The sequence below is a fragment of the Octopus bimaculoides genome, chromosome 3, assembly GCF_046866305.1.
Source record: "Octopus bimaculoides isolate indiv1 chromosome 3, ASM4686630v1, whole genome shotgun sequence".
NCBI classification, from domain to species: domain Eukaryota; kingdom Metazoa; phylum Mollusca; class Cephalopoda; order Octopoda; family Octopodidae; genus Octopus; species Octopus bimaculoides.
In genome coordinates this window covers 159,318,523-159,335,443 of record NC_142930.1, presented here as the reverse complement: position 1 = coordinate 159,335,443, position 16,921 = coordinate 159,318,523, and the positions used below count along the sequence as shown (strand labels likewise).

General features: G+C 38.1%; 1 protein-coding gene across 1 annotated transcript in view; it reads left to right on the top strand.

The window, feature by feature from the left end:
* The window catches only part of LOC106884383 (ADP-ribosylation factor-like protein 8B), a 63,314-nt gene that overhangs the window by 37,438 nt on the left and 8,955 nt on the right, over positions 1 to 16,921 (top strand). The window contains exon 2 of the mRNA XM_014935737.3: positions 825 to 979. Within this exon, the coding sequence (XP_014791223.1) occupies positions 825 to 979 (155 nt within the window). The remainder of the gene's footprint in view (positions 1 to 824; positions 980 to 16,921) is intronic.

The following is a 16,921-nucleotide window of genomic DNA, read 5'->3' as shown; positions in this document are numbered from 1 at the left end:
CTAGACATTTTAGTATACAGGTTGTACCAGGCAATGAAGAACAAAACACAATGGAAACTAAAAGCACCAAATAGATAAAGCATACTTCCAGAAAAACAGAACACATACAACTAGATACATCAAGCCATTTAACAAAACTTCTATAAGCCACAATGTAGCCATAGTGGTAACTGCATACCTGGATCAAATGGCCCTGCCTACTGGTCTCCTCTCCAGTGACAGTGCCCCTGATGTGTCTCCAACTTTACCCCCACTTCATAATGTTGCAAATCAATATTATTTCAATGTTGTTATATTTTGTTTTTTGTATTTGGTTTGTGAGATTCTTGATATGAATTCATGTGTTGAGACAGATTATGTTGTATCTCAGGAGGGTCGTTAGGCCAATAATAAACACACACACATTTTATTATTACTAGTCAATTTAACACTTGTTTGATTAATCATTGAGTCAATCAGGTTTGTCATAAGTTCATTCATCACCATTCATGTAGAGTTGATGGGGCATATTGACAAGGTCACAAATGGCTATGAAAAGATTTTGATAAACCTAGCTGATTGATTGATTGACCAATCAATTAATCAAACAATCAGTTACTTAAGTAGTTAAATATTAACAAATTTACTTAATAATAATAATAATAACAAAGAAGTGAAATAGAAGCAGTGTGTGTATTTTTGGCATAAAGACCCATCTTAGATACAAGAAAGTAACTACTATTTATTGTTAAAAATCAAGTGTTTCAGTGTTGCATCCAATTTCATGTTTCAATGTTAGATCTCAATATTACATGATGGTTAATTTTGTTTTATTTTGTTTCCAGTCTGGTCAGTTCAGTGAAGATATGATTCCAACAGTTGGTTTCAATATGAGAAAGATTACCAAAGGGAATGTGACAATCAAGTTATGGGATATTGGTGGTCAGCCAAGATTCCGTAGTATGTGGGAACGATACTGTCGAGGAGTCAATGCCATAGTGTAAGTATGGAATGCATGAATTTGTTCTTACTATTTTCCATTAAAATGAAGGTATTGAATTGTGGTTTCAGTGCAAAAACTGATAAGTGTCTTTACGGTATTTAGTTGTACACTTCAATTCTGTTTTCAGATCCTTATGTGGTTGACTTTATCTTTCATCTTCCTTTAATCATTTACTGTTGAACTTTTAGACTAAATGTTATGATTTCAAGCCTGAAGATATCTAACTGGAAAATTTTTTTTTTAAGTAACTAGACATATTTTTAGAATTTTTATCAACTTTAGGTAACACAAATCTACCTCAACTGAATCATTTGAATGTCGAAACTGAGTGCCATGTGAAGCCACACCATCATAAGCACCACAAAGGGAACTTATGTGGCCACTCAAACTGCTTGAAATAGCAATCAAATCGCTCTCAAATTACACTCTACCATAGTATTAGTATTTCCTATCCTTTTATTCTTAACCCTTTACAATTATTACCCTATCGAATGCAATGCTTATTTGTTCAAACTCTTTTGAATTACTCATTCATTATATATATATATAGATATATATAGGCGCAGGAGTGAGTGTGTGGTAAGTAGCTTGCTTACCAACCACATGGTTCCACGTTCAATCCCACTGCGTGGCACCTTGGGCAAGTGTCTTCTACTATAGTCTCGGGCCGACCAAAGCCGTGTGAGTGGATTTGGTAGACGGAAACTGAAAGAAGCCCATCGTATATATATATTTGTGTGTCTGTGTTTGTCCCCCCACCATCGCTTGACAACCGATGCTGGTGTGTTTACATCCCCGTAACTTAGCGGTTCGGCAAAAGAGACCGATAGAATAAGTGCTAGGCTTACAAAGAATAAGTCCTGGGGTCGATTTGCTTGACTAAGGGCAGTGCTTCAGCATGGCCTCAGTCAAATGACTCAAACAAGTAGAAGAGTATATCTTATCTAAGGTTTTTGATGGTTATATTTATTTTTAGAATGACATTGTAAAATAGGTGTAAGAGGCTAGACCTGGCCAGTTCAAACACAAAACAAATAGAATATCTGGGCTGGGTATGGTTTATTTAAATGTTAAAGGATTAAAGAAGCCTGGAAAGACATCCCATGTTTCAAAGAGCCCTTTCAAAATAATTTTTTTCTTACTTTTAAATAAGAGAATAGACAAACCATAAAGCTGCCTTTGAAAGATTTGGCTGTGTTAAATCCATCAGACACAATAAAGGGTTTAAGAAATGTCCATCTTAACTAAGACCTTGTTTAGATCTAATTTCCCTAAGAAGTTATTTTTCCGATAGGGTCACTTACATATAATTACACATAAAAATAACTTCAAAATGCATTTGTGCGCACACACACACACACCTATATAATTTCTCACTGAACTCCTAACAACTTGTTATAGGACACTAGGCTAGGCTTCTAAGGATGGGGGTAGAATCCCCATTAGGAGACTCCGCTCTACCTTTAAAAAGCAAAACGTACATATTGGGTAAATGTAGTCACTGATAAATATAAAAGAAAAGCTTAAATGGTCACAGATAGGAAGTTTGGGGTCAGAAGTCTGGCTGGATGATATAGCAAAATTTATCTCTGAATGAAGTGGACAGGAGATGACAGCTTGTTTATATAAATCCTTCACTGATAATCATTTTGTCACCGGTTTTTTTTTTATACTGTAAGACAGACAGCATGACATAGTAATGATTGCCTCTGTGTCTCTAGCAGTGTGACCCTTGCTTGTTTATACTTTCACTGGAATGATGGTAACTTTTAAAGTCTTCTACTTTTTCTTCATGAGATTATAGTTTTTTTGTCAGTGTTACGACCTGGTGGCCATAACCCGAATTTACAGAATCAATGAGGATAGAGTGAATCCAAAACAACAACATACCAGGAAATTTTTTGTAAAATATTATTAACAATAGTCAGCATAAAAAAACAGCTTACATTACAAAACAAATATATACACGAACAAAAAGCAAATGCCACACCAGATGTGCAATCAAAATATTTACAAAGGTAACATATATATACAGTTCAGAAATTCGAACTCTGAATCCTGGTTTTTGGTTTCACCAAAATTGGCCTCACACAGAACCTGGCCTCACAAATTTGGTTTTTTCAAAAATATGTATTCCAAAAATGTGGATTTCATAAAATTTGGATTTCCATTTTAGTACAAATTCGGTTTTCGAACCTTGGACCCAGATGTGACACAGAAATTATTTTAAATCTGATAAAAGTTCTGGCGAATTCCTGGAGCATAAAATAAATCCCTAAATGCCTAACACAAAGCACAAAGTGCATAAATTATAAAGGCAATCATAGCTTCCAGAATTCAATTGAGCAACTTTGTCTCACAGAAAAACTATCACTTAAAAAACCGAGGGTACAATTATCTCTACTTATAAAGGTTTGCCAAGGTCTAGCCAATTTGTTATAGTTTCACAGTTTGGCTAATAACACCTGGCTTCCCCCATTTTGACAATGGACTTCATCCTGACCTTACAGTGCAACATGTAAAACTGTTTACCTGTTTAACTTAACATAATTTATAATTTCCTAACATCAGCCACTACAACTTTTACCCAGATAAGGAAAGCCTAGTTATTCGGTTTAAACACAAACACAAACACATGTACGGACTCACAGATGCACACACACACACACACACACACACACACACACACACACACACACACACACACACACACAAACATATATACATACCCATACACACTTAGTACGTAACACTGTTGCTCGTTCACATGTACAAACTCTAAGATAACTATAAGTTAAAACTTCAGACTTTTAACTTAGTTTAAACTAAACAATAGCCATAAAAATATTTATTGTCAAAATCCTTTTGTAATATTTAATTTATTCACTATCCTATCCATTAACCTACCTGCTGCACGAAATGTCAGAGTTAGATATTAAAAGTTATTGGTGGTGTGTGGTAGTGGTAGATCCCGTTGAAAATCTGTTTCTAACCTCTGTCTAAAGGTTCTCTCTGTCTGGCTATTCTTCAGATTTAATTGTTCGTTTATTTACAAAATTCTGTAAACCAGTCAGCAATTTCAGATTTTTTTGTTTGTTTTATTTTTCATTTACACTTCTTTTACCATTAAATAAAACTCAGAACATCTTTCTCTGTTTGTCTGTCTGTCTGTCTCTTTTTCTCTCTATTTTGGAGATAAAGACTAATTTCCTCCTTTATCATCATCATCATCATCGTTTAACGTCCGCTTTCCGTGCTAGCATGGGTTGGACGATTTGACTGAGGACTGGCGAACCAGAAGGCTACACCAGGCTCCAATCTGATTTGGCAGAGTTTCTACAGCTGGATGCCCTTCCTAACGCCAACCACTCCGAGAGTGTAGTGGGTGCGTGCCAATTTAGGCTATGGGGTACACTTGTCTTGAGAAGCTGTTCAAGATCTAGAGATAATCACAGTTACAAAAGCTTACAAAATTCATCTGTGATGGCCATTTACCACTTGTCGGATATTATAAACTCATAACCAATTTTTTTACCCAGCATATCTTTCATTTGAATTACAAGTTTATGAAACCAAAAATTATAACACTCAGTTTTCTCAACTCCTTTAAGTGGAATCTTTCTTATAAGAACCATAATTTATTGCATATTTGTCCAGTTAATGACTTTTTACTTTAGTAATACACAGGCACAGGAGTGGCTGTGTGGTAAGTAGCTTGCTTACCAACCACATGGTTCTGGGTTCAGTCTCACTGCGTGGCACCTTGGGCAAGTGTCTTCTACTATAGCTTCGGGCCGACCAAAGCCTTGTGAGTGGATTTGGTAGACAGAAACTGAAAGAAGCCCGACGTATATGTGTATATATGTGTTTGTGTGTCTGTTTGTCCCCCTACACCGCTTGACAACCGATGCTGGTGTGTTTACGTCCCCGTCACTTAGCGGTTCGGCAAAAGAGACCGATAGAATAAGTACTAGGCATTCAAAGAATAAGTCCTGGGGTTGATTTGCTCAACTAAAGGCGGTGCTCCAGCATGGCTGCAGTCAAATGACTGAAACAAGTAAAAGAGAGAAAAGAGAGTATAATCCCAGAGAACTGCTTGTGGTCCATACCAAAGTTTTGGTGATCTACAGTGAGTCTCATAGACTTAAGGAAGTCAGTAATTTTTTTTTTTATGTAAGACATTCTAAAATTTAAATCAATTAAAAGGAAATTTAAATCTGTCTTAATGCAGTTACATATGAATTTATATTTGATAGTCTATGACCATTTCCTCATGAATCTTGTGGACCACATTCTAAAAAAAGGGGTTGTGCATCACTGTTCGACATGGTTTGTCATATACTTCTTTGTTAACAAGCCTCTATATTAATCATCTCACACTTATCCATTATTAATGGTCCTTTGTATTCATTGATCATTTCACCATCATGAACACAACACTTCATGTAATCTGTCTTTTGTGTGAAGAAACTCTTTAACAGAATTGGCATTTCTCTGAACTTCCACTTCCTCACATCCTCATTACTGCTATTAATAAATCCATCTACTTCCACTGTTAATTATCTCACCTGTACAACCTGTCTGCTACTTCCAGTGAGTCATCTCAGTAACACATGGATTCAGATTAAAAGCTGCTTATAATTACTGTTAACTATTCTTCGATGCCTCTACTGTTCTTAATGTTTTGATTTCTAATGTGTCATTCTGCAGAGATGTATTTGCATCGTTTATATATTTGTTGTCTTAAGTTATTTCCTGCCTCTTTCCGCTATGTTCAATTGGAACAATAAATCCTTGCTAATTAGGACTTCAGCAGCTACTATGTCCACCTTCAAGTCTTTTGACTTAAACTCTGGGTCGTTCTTCTAGTTTTGAAACTACTTTAGCCCTTCAAGAAATTCTGTCAGAATCATGTCATTGCCTTAAGCATCTCCCCTGCTGCTTTCTCAATGGATATGATGAAAAGAATGGAAATTATAGAGAAATCTGTTATAGATATCCACCTAGATATTTTAAATTCTTCGCTTAGTTTAATTCTAGTCCTGACCCCACTAATATCATTATACATTGCTTGTATGGCATAATTAGTCAGCCAGCCATATCTGGCTTATACATTGCTTGTATACCATTATTAGCCAACCAGCCAGACCTGATTTATACATTACTTGTATCCATCAGTTGCCAGCCAGCCAGCTACATATGGTTTAAATACCATCTTCAGTCAGCTAACCATCCATATCAGGCTTATGCATTGCTTGTATACCATGATTAGCCAACAAGATACACCTGGTTTAAACAGTGCTTGTATACCATTATTTACCAACCCACTACACCTGACTTCCCTATTATCTGTTGGTTATTGTTACACTAGAATTTTATCGAACAAATTGCATAAATTTGTTAAACTATTAACCTCTTCTTAATAACAATATTATTAATAATAACACGTCTTTGAAATATAGTCTATCTTATGCATTTCATCATATTCTTTTGTATTCTTTTTAGCTCTTTCTTAAATTACTTCTAATACTTCCATAACCTGATTTACTGGCTTCAAACATAATTTCAGTCATGTCATACTTGATGAGAAAAATATTTGAATCAGTAAACTGGGGAATGCTTAGATAAGACTTAAGAAGTTTTTATCCTTAAACACACACACATGTGCATACATGTGTGTGTGTTTGTATCCTATATGGATAGATAGTCCAAAAGCCTAGAAATTACATACATCAAAATTTCGGTATCCTGGATGTGATCATGCTGGACATGTAAGAGTTGAAAGGAACTTGTATGCAAAATATGTGGCAGGTTCACTGGAGGGTGAGAGATAAATAATTAGCACCTCAGAGATGATAGATGCACAGGAACCATTTGCAGCTGGAGCACAAAGTTCATGAACTGCTCAGATGGCTCAGTAGATATAGTTGAGTTCGTTACCAAGGAAACCTGATGGATATTGGGAATGATTGTAGTGTTTGTAAAGAAGCTGGAATAAGGAATGGATGAGCGAAGTACACAAAGCTATTGGCAACAAAAGTGTTAAAGGGTAAATTATATGAAGCTTATGTGAAAAGTGTGGTGCTGCATGATGGAATATGGACACAAAAATCGGTGGTTCTATGAAAGCAGGAGATGAATGAAATAAGAATGGTCTGTTCGATTTACAATGTTAATTTGCATGGAAGATGGAGTACAAGCAAGCTGAGAGTGCCTGGTCATTAAAGGTATCGGCAGATAAATACCAAACTTGTGTGAATAGCTAATGTGTTCTGGATGAAGAATGACCATATACTGATGGTGGAAGATACCAGTAGCAGAGAAAGACAGAAGTGGTCAAATTTCATAATGTTCATTCTCCTTGATAAACTTATACAAAACCAATATCAATTGCAAGATATTGTACAAGTCCCCGCCTACCCCTATCAGAGTGGAAAACTATTATTAAAATATTATTACAATTTCACACACGCACACACCTACTTGCTTGTCTATCTAAATTTATCTATATATATATATATATATATATATATATATATATTGGTTAAAATTAATTTTTCAGTTTTGGAATGAGAACTAGTGGAATGGTTAATTCAGTTCAGAAGTCCTTGTAAAACTATGACAGTACACTCATTGTAGAAATATATCAAAACAATGAAGTCATCATCATCATCATCATCATCATCGTTTAACGTCCGCTTTCCATGCTAGCATGGGTTGGACGATTTGACTGAGGACTGGTGAAACCGGATGGCAACACCAGGCTCCAGTCTGATTTGGCAGAGTTTCTACAGCTGGATGCCCTTCCTAACGCCAACCACTCAGAGAGTGTAGTGGGTGCTTTTACGTGTCACCCGCACAAAAACAGCCACGCTCGAAATGGTGTCTTTTATGTGCCACCCGCACAAGCCAGTCCAGGGGCACTGGCAACGATCTCGCTCGAAAATCCTACAGGAGCCAGTCAGGCGGTATTGGCAACGGCCACGCTCAAAATGGTGCATCTCATGTGCCACCCGCACAAGAACCAGTCCAGGGGCACTGGCAACGATCTTACTTGGCTTGCCGGGTCTTCTCACGCACAGCACATTTCCAAAGGTCTCGGTCCGTAGTCATCGCCTCGGTGAGGCCCAATGTACGAAGGTCTTGCCTCACCACCTCAGCCCAGGTCTTCCTGGGCCTACCTCTTCCACGGGTTCCCTCAACTGTTAGGGTGTGGCACTTTTTCACGCAGCTATCCTCCTCCATTCTCACCACATGTCCATACCAGCGCAATCGTCTCTCTTGCACACCACAACTGATTCTTCTAATGTTCAGCTTTTCTCTCAAGATACTTACACTCTGACGGGTATTCACATTGACATTACACATCCAACGGAGCATACTGGCTTCATTCCTTGCGAGCTTACGTATGTCCTCAGCAGTTACAGCCCATGTTTCACTGCCATGTAGCATGGTTGTTCGTACGCATGCGTCATACAGTCTGCCTTTTACTCTGAGTGAGAGTCCCTTTGTCGCCAGCAGGGGTAAGAGCTCTCTAAACTTTGCCCAGGCTATTCTTATTCTAGCAGCTACACTTTCAGCGCACCCACCCCCACTACTAACTTGGTCGCCCAGATAACGGAAGCTATCGACTACCTCTAGTTTTTCACCCTGGAATGAGATAGAAGTTGTTTCCTGTTTGTTTGCAGTCTTTATTGCACCTGAACATCTGCCACAAACAAAAACTAACTTGCTAGTTAACCTGCCTTTGATGTTGCTGCACCTCTTATGTGTCCATAGCTTGCACCGGGTACATCTTATAGAGTTACTACCTACTCCTTTTCTACATACTGAGCAGGGCCATCTACCTGAAGGGGTTTGTGTTTTATCTACCTTCCTACTTATTAGGATTTTGGTTTTAGCTAGGTTGACTCTAAGGCCCTTCAATTCTAGACCTTGCTTCCACACCTGAAACTTCTCCTCTAGTTCTGATAGTGACTCCGCAATTAGGGCAAGGTCATCAGCATAGAGGAGCTCCCAGGGGCAACCTGTCTTGAACTCCTCTGTGATTGCCTGGAGGACTATGGTAAATAATAGGGGGCTGAGGACGGAACCTTGGTGGACCCCTACCTCTACCCGGAATTCATTGCTGTACTCATTTCCAACCCTCACCTTACTGGCAGCATCTCTGTACATGGCTCGCACAGCTCTCACTAACCATTCTTCTATCCCAAGTTTCCTCATTGACCACCAGATAAGGGATCGGGGGACCCTGTCAAAGGCTTTCTCCATGTCAACGAAAGCCAGGTACAGAGGTTTATCCTTAGCTAGGTATTTCTCCTGCAACTGTCTCACTAGAAATAAGGCATCAGTAGTGCTTTTACCTGGCACGAACCCAAACTGCATCTCATCTAAATTGATTCGCTCCCTAATTAGTTGGGCTATGACCCTCTCTGTAACTTTCATAACCTGATCTAACAGCTTGATGCCTCTGTAATTATTTGTATCTAAAGCGTCCCCTTTACCTTTGTAGCAGTTGACTATGATGCTGCTACACCAGTCATAGGGTATGACTCCTTCGTGTATCACCTGGTTCGTAATACGGGTGACTAGGCTATAGCCAACACTGCCAGATATTTTGAGCATCTCTGCAGTGATTCCTGATGGGCCGGGGGCTTTCCCGGTCTTCATACTCTTAATTGCTTTATCTACCCTGGTGCTATCAACTCGGATAGCTGGTCCCTCTATTGGGTCGACATACGGCAGGCTCTCTTTCTCCCATTCATTCTCTTTATTAAGCAATCTATCGTAGTGGCATCTCCAGACCTCTTTCTTTGCATCCTCATTTAATGCAAGCGTACCATCATCCATGCGAACACATTTCTCTCCTACAACATCACTATTCTCTCTCCTACACTGTCTTGCAACACGAAATACCTCGAGTCTTTGGTCTTCACGGCGCAGAACATTGGCAAATCTTTCCTTATCTGCTTCCCCTCTGGCTAAATAAACCTGTCGCCTAGCCTCCCTTCTGGCACATTGGTACAATTCCCTGCTACCACCGTTCTTCCAGTCCTTCCAAGCCTGTTTCTTTTGTCTAATAGCCCTGTCTACCTCCTTGTTCCACCACCACGTTACTCTGGGTCGGGAGGGGACCTTACACCACCCACAAATCTGGTCGGTGGCTTTCAACAGGTTGTCCCGCAGAAATCTCCAATTGTCTTCCACGTTTTTCAACTTAGAAGTAGTCGATATTATTTCTGGAGCTGATTTTCAAGGAGAGAGAAATACCAAATATCTCTTCTGAAGACCATTTATCATTTTCAGCTTTATAGGCTGGCAGACTGCCAACTAAGAATTCTTCACTTATTCCATTTTTTTTCTTTTCAAGACTATACAGCTTAGCATCTCCAGTGTTAACTTCGTTCAATAGACAAATCCAAGGATGGTAATTCTTCAACTTTAAAATGTTGAAATTATCAAATTCCATATATCTGTATATAATTGTGGACTGACACTTTTGGGGTGATAAAGAACTACTTGATCTAAATTTAATTCATAAGAAATGAAAGTGAAAATTCACCACTTCCTTGCTTAATATCAGAAAACCGTGATCTAGCTCAGTCATGAAGCTGAATGAATTATATCTTTGCAAAGATGTACTATAAAAAATATTATTGTTCTTAACACCATCACCAGGCCTTTGGCTTCATGTTTTTGCAAGCATTCAAATCAAATTTTCAGTCAGTTTTATGTGCTGTTCATTACTGGATTAATGTGTACCATTGTTTCTTCTTCCTCCAACCCTTGCTCTCCCCCCACCCCTGAAATCATTAAAAGGATATTCTGAGTGAGGTGGTGTTGGTGGTACAGCAGCATTTTAAAGTTAATTCTCTAATAAATTAAAGAAATTTGGTGTACTGATGATTTTTTTTTTTTTTTAATATGGTTTTCATAACATTTGGCAGGTGAGAGATAAATATCTTCTTGGATAGAGCACTAGTCTACTCCAAGCCATTTTCTGCACAGCTTGGTCGTACTGATGAAATGTCAAATTAAATGTTCTGCCTAGAAACGCAATACCTGCTGCGAATTTGAACCCACAGTTCACTTGTGAAGAGACCAAATGGTCTTACCTTCTGTCCCTGGAGAGGTGCCACAGTGTGTGACTTCTTTGTTCTCTCCCACATCCTGGACCTGCGATAAATGGGGTGGGGTGGAGGCGGTACTGCTTCCGTAGCCGAACGGAACAAGACCCTGAAGTATCAAGAGCTAGCAGTGAACTATCTCTTCCAGTTTGTGGCGTTTGAGATGTTTGGAGGGGAAGGGCCGTTAACGGCGAAGTTCTGGTCATCGTTGGCAGCTCACCTTACTGAGGGGTCAGGTGATGCCTGTAAGGGTGCTTCGCCCAAAGTAATACCACGAACGTGTTGGCTTGTTTCAGTAGGTTGCCTTGAACCTTGTAGTGTCTGACCAATTGAGGCACTTGCTGCTGCATTGATGTTATACAGGCTGTTCAAAAAGTCTCTCCGCAGTGAATTCTTTTCATCCTGCACATCACTATGGCGCTACTTCAAGAGTTTTTCGGTGAACGGATTATTTCAAAGGGACTTCGGCCACCAAGATCACCTGATTTAACACCGCCAGACTTTTTTTTTCTGGAGAGCAAGTAAAGGATCAGTGTGCAAGAATCACCTGAAAACCATTAAATATTTACTGCGGAGAAACTTTATGAACACCCTGTATATATATATATATATATATAGATAGAGAGAGAACTATCGTAAAATATATTCCTTTTCGCTGATTTATTGCAAATTGTAACAATTATTTTGTTCCTCCCGATATGTTCTGTAATCGTTTATTCACTACTCTCACAATCTAATACCTTATCCCTCATGATGTTATAACTCATCTGAGATAGATTATGCTTCCTATCATTTCACAATCATTATGATAAACACTAGTAATATATACAGGTCGAGTCAGCAGGCGATATCTTAAAGAAATTACATATAGTTCGGCCTCAATATATGATCGCTCGACTTGGTAGAAATACAACCAGATTAACCTGAAATAACGCCTTGCTGACCTAAAAGGAAAGGCACATTTGGATAATGTCGTAATTGACTGTTTGAAAAGTGTGGGGTGGGGTGGGGGAATGCCTGAGTGGACTGTTACTTTTAGATCGTATTTAATCACACATCTACCGAATAATTTCTGAACTGCCTAAAGCTGCCAGTAAAGGGAAATAAACTGTTTTAATGTTAAATTAACTCCCTTATCAAGCGATAGTAACACTTCAGAATATTTGATATTAATATAGGCGTAGGAGTGGCTGTGTGGTAAGTAGCTTGCTTAACAACCACATGGTTCCAGGTTCAGTCCCACTGCGTGGCACCTTGGGCAAGTGTTTTCTCCTATAACCTGTATGTAAACAGTGATGGCCAACTCTTTTATCTTTTACTTGTTTCAGTCATTGGACTGTGGCCATGCTGGGGTCTGCCTTGATGGGTTTAGTCAAACAAATCAACCTAGTACTTATTAAGCCTGTATTTCATTGGTCTCTTCAGCTGAACTACACTGTTGCAGGGATATCAACAAACCAATGCCAGTTAAGCAATGGTAGTACACACACACACACACACACACACACACACACACACACACACACACACACACAGGTATACACATGACTGGCTTCTACCTTGTTTCTGTCTACCGAAAACATTTGGTACTGTAGTACAAATTTTGTCTATAGATCTTTAGCCATTATTGTATGTATAGTCAGAGGCAAACACCTGTTCCTGGGTATAACTTTAAACTGCATCCAGTAGTGGGGCCCTGGTTTAGGAGTTCCTGGGTTTTCAGGGGTGTGAAACCACCTCTTCATCAATATCGTTCCTAGGCCTAGTGGCAGACAAGGCTCTTCAGTTCTTAAGTTGCTCATGTAAGAGAGAGTAACTCAATACAGATCCTGTGTTCCGATAACTACTGAGCTCATGGTATTTGTTTTACCAGACTAATACAAGTTTGACAGACAAGAGAGTGGAACTGGCTCTGTAAAAACCATGCTCATGAAAATAATAAACTTCTGCTGCTTTGTGAGCTAATTTACTGAACCTTTTAAAAGGGCTAAGGGAGTAAACCCCTATAGAAAATCTGTAGGGAGGAACCCTAAGATAGATATGTGCAGACATACTTAACTATTGTTTGGCATCCTCTACAGCTCCATTGTTGGTGCAAATGTATTGACTTGTCTTTCCTTTCTGGCATGTCTGTGAGTGGAAAGGTGATAAATGTACTTGGAGCCAGGTACTTGCTTCTGGAAACATCCCAGACACAGCAGAGATGGCTAAGTTACTGGTTCTGCAATACTGTCAACAAATGACAAAAAAGGCCAACCAAATACTTTGTCGGTGTATTTAGTATCTTCATAAACAGAAAAAGATAAATCAACCAGACTAGTTTCAATCTTTTGTTGAGATTTCAGCAGTAACTAAGAACCCTTGTTAATTGTTTCTAGTATCTATGAAGATGGTGCCTATAAGGTTTCTCTTACTAAATGCTTAGTTAAATTGGACAGACCAATTTGCATGTATGAGTCACTCATAACAACTAATTTGAATTTTAAAAAATACTAGTTCATTAACAATGTTTTAAAACTGCACCGTACTTCAGAATATATCTATACGTTGTGAGCTATCGTTATGTTTAGACAGATGCAAATTCCTTGACTGTGTTGGTATAGAAGGCTATGGGTATGGCAGCATGATAAAAAGTTTACCTTTACAGTCACATGGTTCTGAGTTCAATCCTTTTGCATAGACTTTCAAGCAAGTGCCTTGAGTTGGCTAATTTCTTATGAGCAAGATTCTTATTTCTTTACTGCCCACAAAGGGGCTAAACATAGAGGGGACAAACAAGGGATTAAGTCGATTACATCAACCCCAGTGTGTAACTGGTACTTAATTTATCGACCCCAAAAGGATGAAAGGCAAAGTCGACCTCAGCGGAATTTGAACTCAGGACGTAGCGGCAGACGAAATACCGCTAAGCATTTCGCCCGGCGTGCTAACATTTCTGCCAGCTCACCGCCTTATGAGCAAGATTCTGTGGATGAAAATTGTACAGAAGTCTGTATGTATGTGTTTATTTGTGTGTGTTAGTGAAAAATGTAGACAGCTATAAAATTGGTAAAATGATGCTTTCAAACAAATATATCTTGTAGTTATTACTCTAGAGTTACACAGGCATTCTGTGGTCGTTATTGCCATTGTAAAGCCAGCAAATTAGTGATTGACATGTTGGAAATTTGTAAATAACACTATTGTCTACAAAGTGCTTGATATAAAATGTGTGTGTCTATATGTACAAACAAAACAAAACCTGCATTCAATACGTTTAGTTTATATGTAAACAGTTAATGATACATTTGTTTTTTTACTGTATATTAGTATCACACATACACATAAAATATACATGTGATCTTGTGAGCCATCTCAGATTTCACATACATAATATGTATACGTAAGTTAATCACTAACCGTTTACTTGTGTCAGTTTGTGTTTATGTGTAGTTACAGACATCGCTGTGTGGTTAAGATTTTTACTTTACAACCACATAGCTTTGAGTTCTTGCCTGCTATGCAGCACCTTGGGCAACTGTCTTCTATAGCTCTAGACTGTCCAATACTATGTTGCTTCTTAAATCCAACTTTTCTCTCAGGGCGCTTACACTCTGTTGTGTATGCACAGTGACATTACACATTCAGCGAAGCATACTGGCTTCATTCCTTACAAGCTTACACATGTCCTCAGCAGTCACGGCCCATGTTTTACTGCCATGTAGCATGGCTGTTCGTACACATGCGTCATACAGTCTACCTTTTGCTCTGAGTGAGAGGCCCTCTCTCACCAGCAGAGGTAGGAGCTCTCTGAACTTTGCCCAGGCTATTCTTATTCTAGCAGCTACACTTTCAGAGCATCCACCCCTGCTACTGACTTGGTTCCCTAGGTAATGGAAGCTATTAACTACTTCTAGTTTTTCTCCCTGGAATGTGACAGAAGCTGCTCTCTGCACATTTTTAGTGTTTATAGCACCTGAGCATTTGCCACATACAGAAACTATTTTCCCAGTTAGTCTTCCTATGATATTGCTGCACCTCTTATGTGTCCATAGCTTACACTGGGTACATCTTATGAAGGTTCTACCTACGCTTTTTCTACAGATCAAGCAGGGCCTTAAGTTCACTTTTCTTGAAGCTGGTGTTTGAATCTTAACAGAATGATTCTTATGTAAATTATGATGAAAGAGTTAGTTTCAAAATTGTTTTTAAAGCAGCCCCTCTTTTCCTGGTTGATTTTGTCAAATTTTTCTTGGCACGTGACTTTTTTAATCCATAGTGCAATTCCTTGAAAACCACTTTATACAGTATGATCATATGAATCAAAATTAAATAAGGATTAAGGCTGTTTTTATTTCCACGTGGGTCACATTAAGAAAATGGAAGATTTTCCCTCCGAAAGCTATAAAGAAAGATGCTGATATTTTTAACCAACGAAATCATTTTATTTTAAAGTCCAGTGTGACATACAACTTAGAATATTAAACCAGTGTTATATTCTTCATACTATTTAGTTTGTGAATCCCAATAAAACTGCTTCCCTCTGTGAACGTGTTATACTTAGTAATAAGAAGTAGATTTTTTTTTATTCCAGGAGCAAATAGTGTGTACTCATAATCTACGTCATTTTATTGATATACTTTGATCATTACCCCAGAATACAATCTGTGTTGAGTCACCACTCTATTATATGATCAGTTATGAAATCAATAAACATTTCATTCTTGTTCCACAAGCATTAAACACCAAAAAACAAATATCATTTCAATTATGTTATTTTGAGAGGATGGTGGAGGGGTAAATTAAAACCATTTTATTCCAGTAACTATTTGTTCCATGGATTTTTATCCCAGATCTTGTTAGGTTTTGTTGTATTTTTTCTATTTTAATTGAAGCAATAATTTTCTTTTTTTTTTTTTTTTTTTTTTTATTCATTGGTATTGATTATCTGTCGAGTTGTTGCTTGTTCTTGATTAAGTGGTGATGTATTTTTATGGTTTGTTGTTTACTTAGAGAGGAAACAGCTGTCAGCCTTTCCAATGTACAACTTCTCGAAATAAGACTGTTAATAGTTTATTTCTGGAATAATATTCAATTTTTACTCTTGTTTATTTGACTCACGGGAGTTTTTCTGTTTGGTATTCATGGTAGAATATATAAGCAAGTCCTGGGTATTCCTCTGAAAGTGGAAGCTTTTGATAGAGCAAAACACTACAACTTTCCAATATTACTCAGTTCTTACTAAGTGAATATTAAAACTTTAAACATCGTTTAAATCTAAAGATTTGATTTTCATTAAAGCTATTTCTCTTCACTTCTTCTGTCATTTTTCTGAAGGTAGTCTTGGATATTGCAAGTTACACTCTTATGCTTCAATAAAATCTATGGCCTTGTGACTTGAGTAAAAAAAATCATTATTACTCATATTTACATCAGTTACCACTACTCCGTAGAGTACACACAGTGTAGGTTGTTGCCAGCGAGAAGTTAGTCAATGTGTTTGATAAATAACAATAATATTGTAAACTGGAGTAGTGCAATGGCTGTGAGGTTATGATACAGGATTACTGTTGACAACATTGTTACCAGTTCAAATTATTATTATTGTAATCTTTGAATGTTGTCAACGTCCACAAGAGCAACATACATAATTGTGCTTCAAAAACAACCTGCTAGAAATAGCATCCAAACCGCTTTCAAATCATACCCTGGTGTCTTGGATATTTTGTTGTACCAAATACACTATATGGTCGAAAGACTTCAGGATCACATACCTCTCTGATCAAGGCTTATTTGGGGCTAGTAAACTGCTGCTTATTTCAGTTTGACTGGC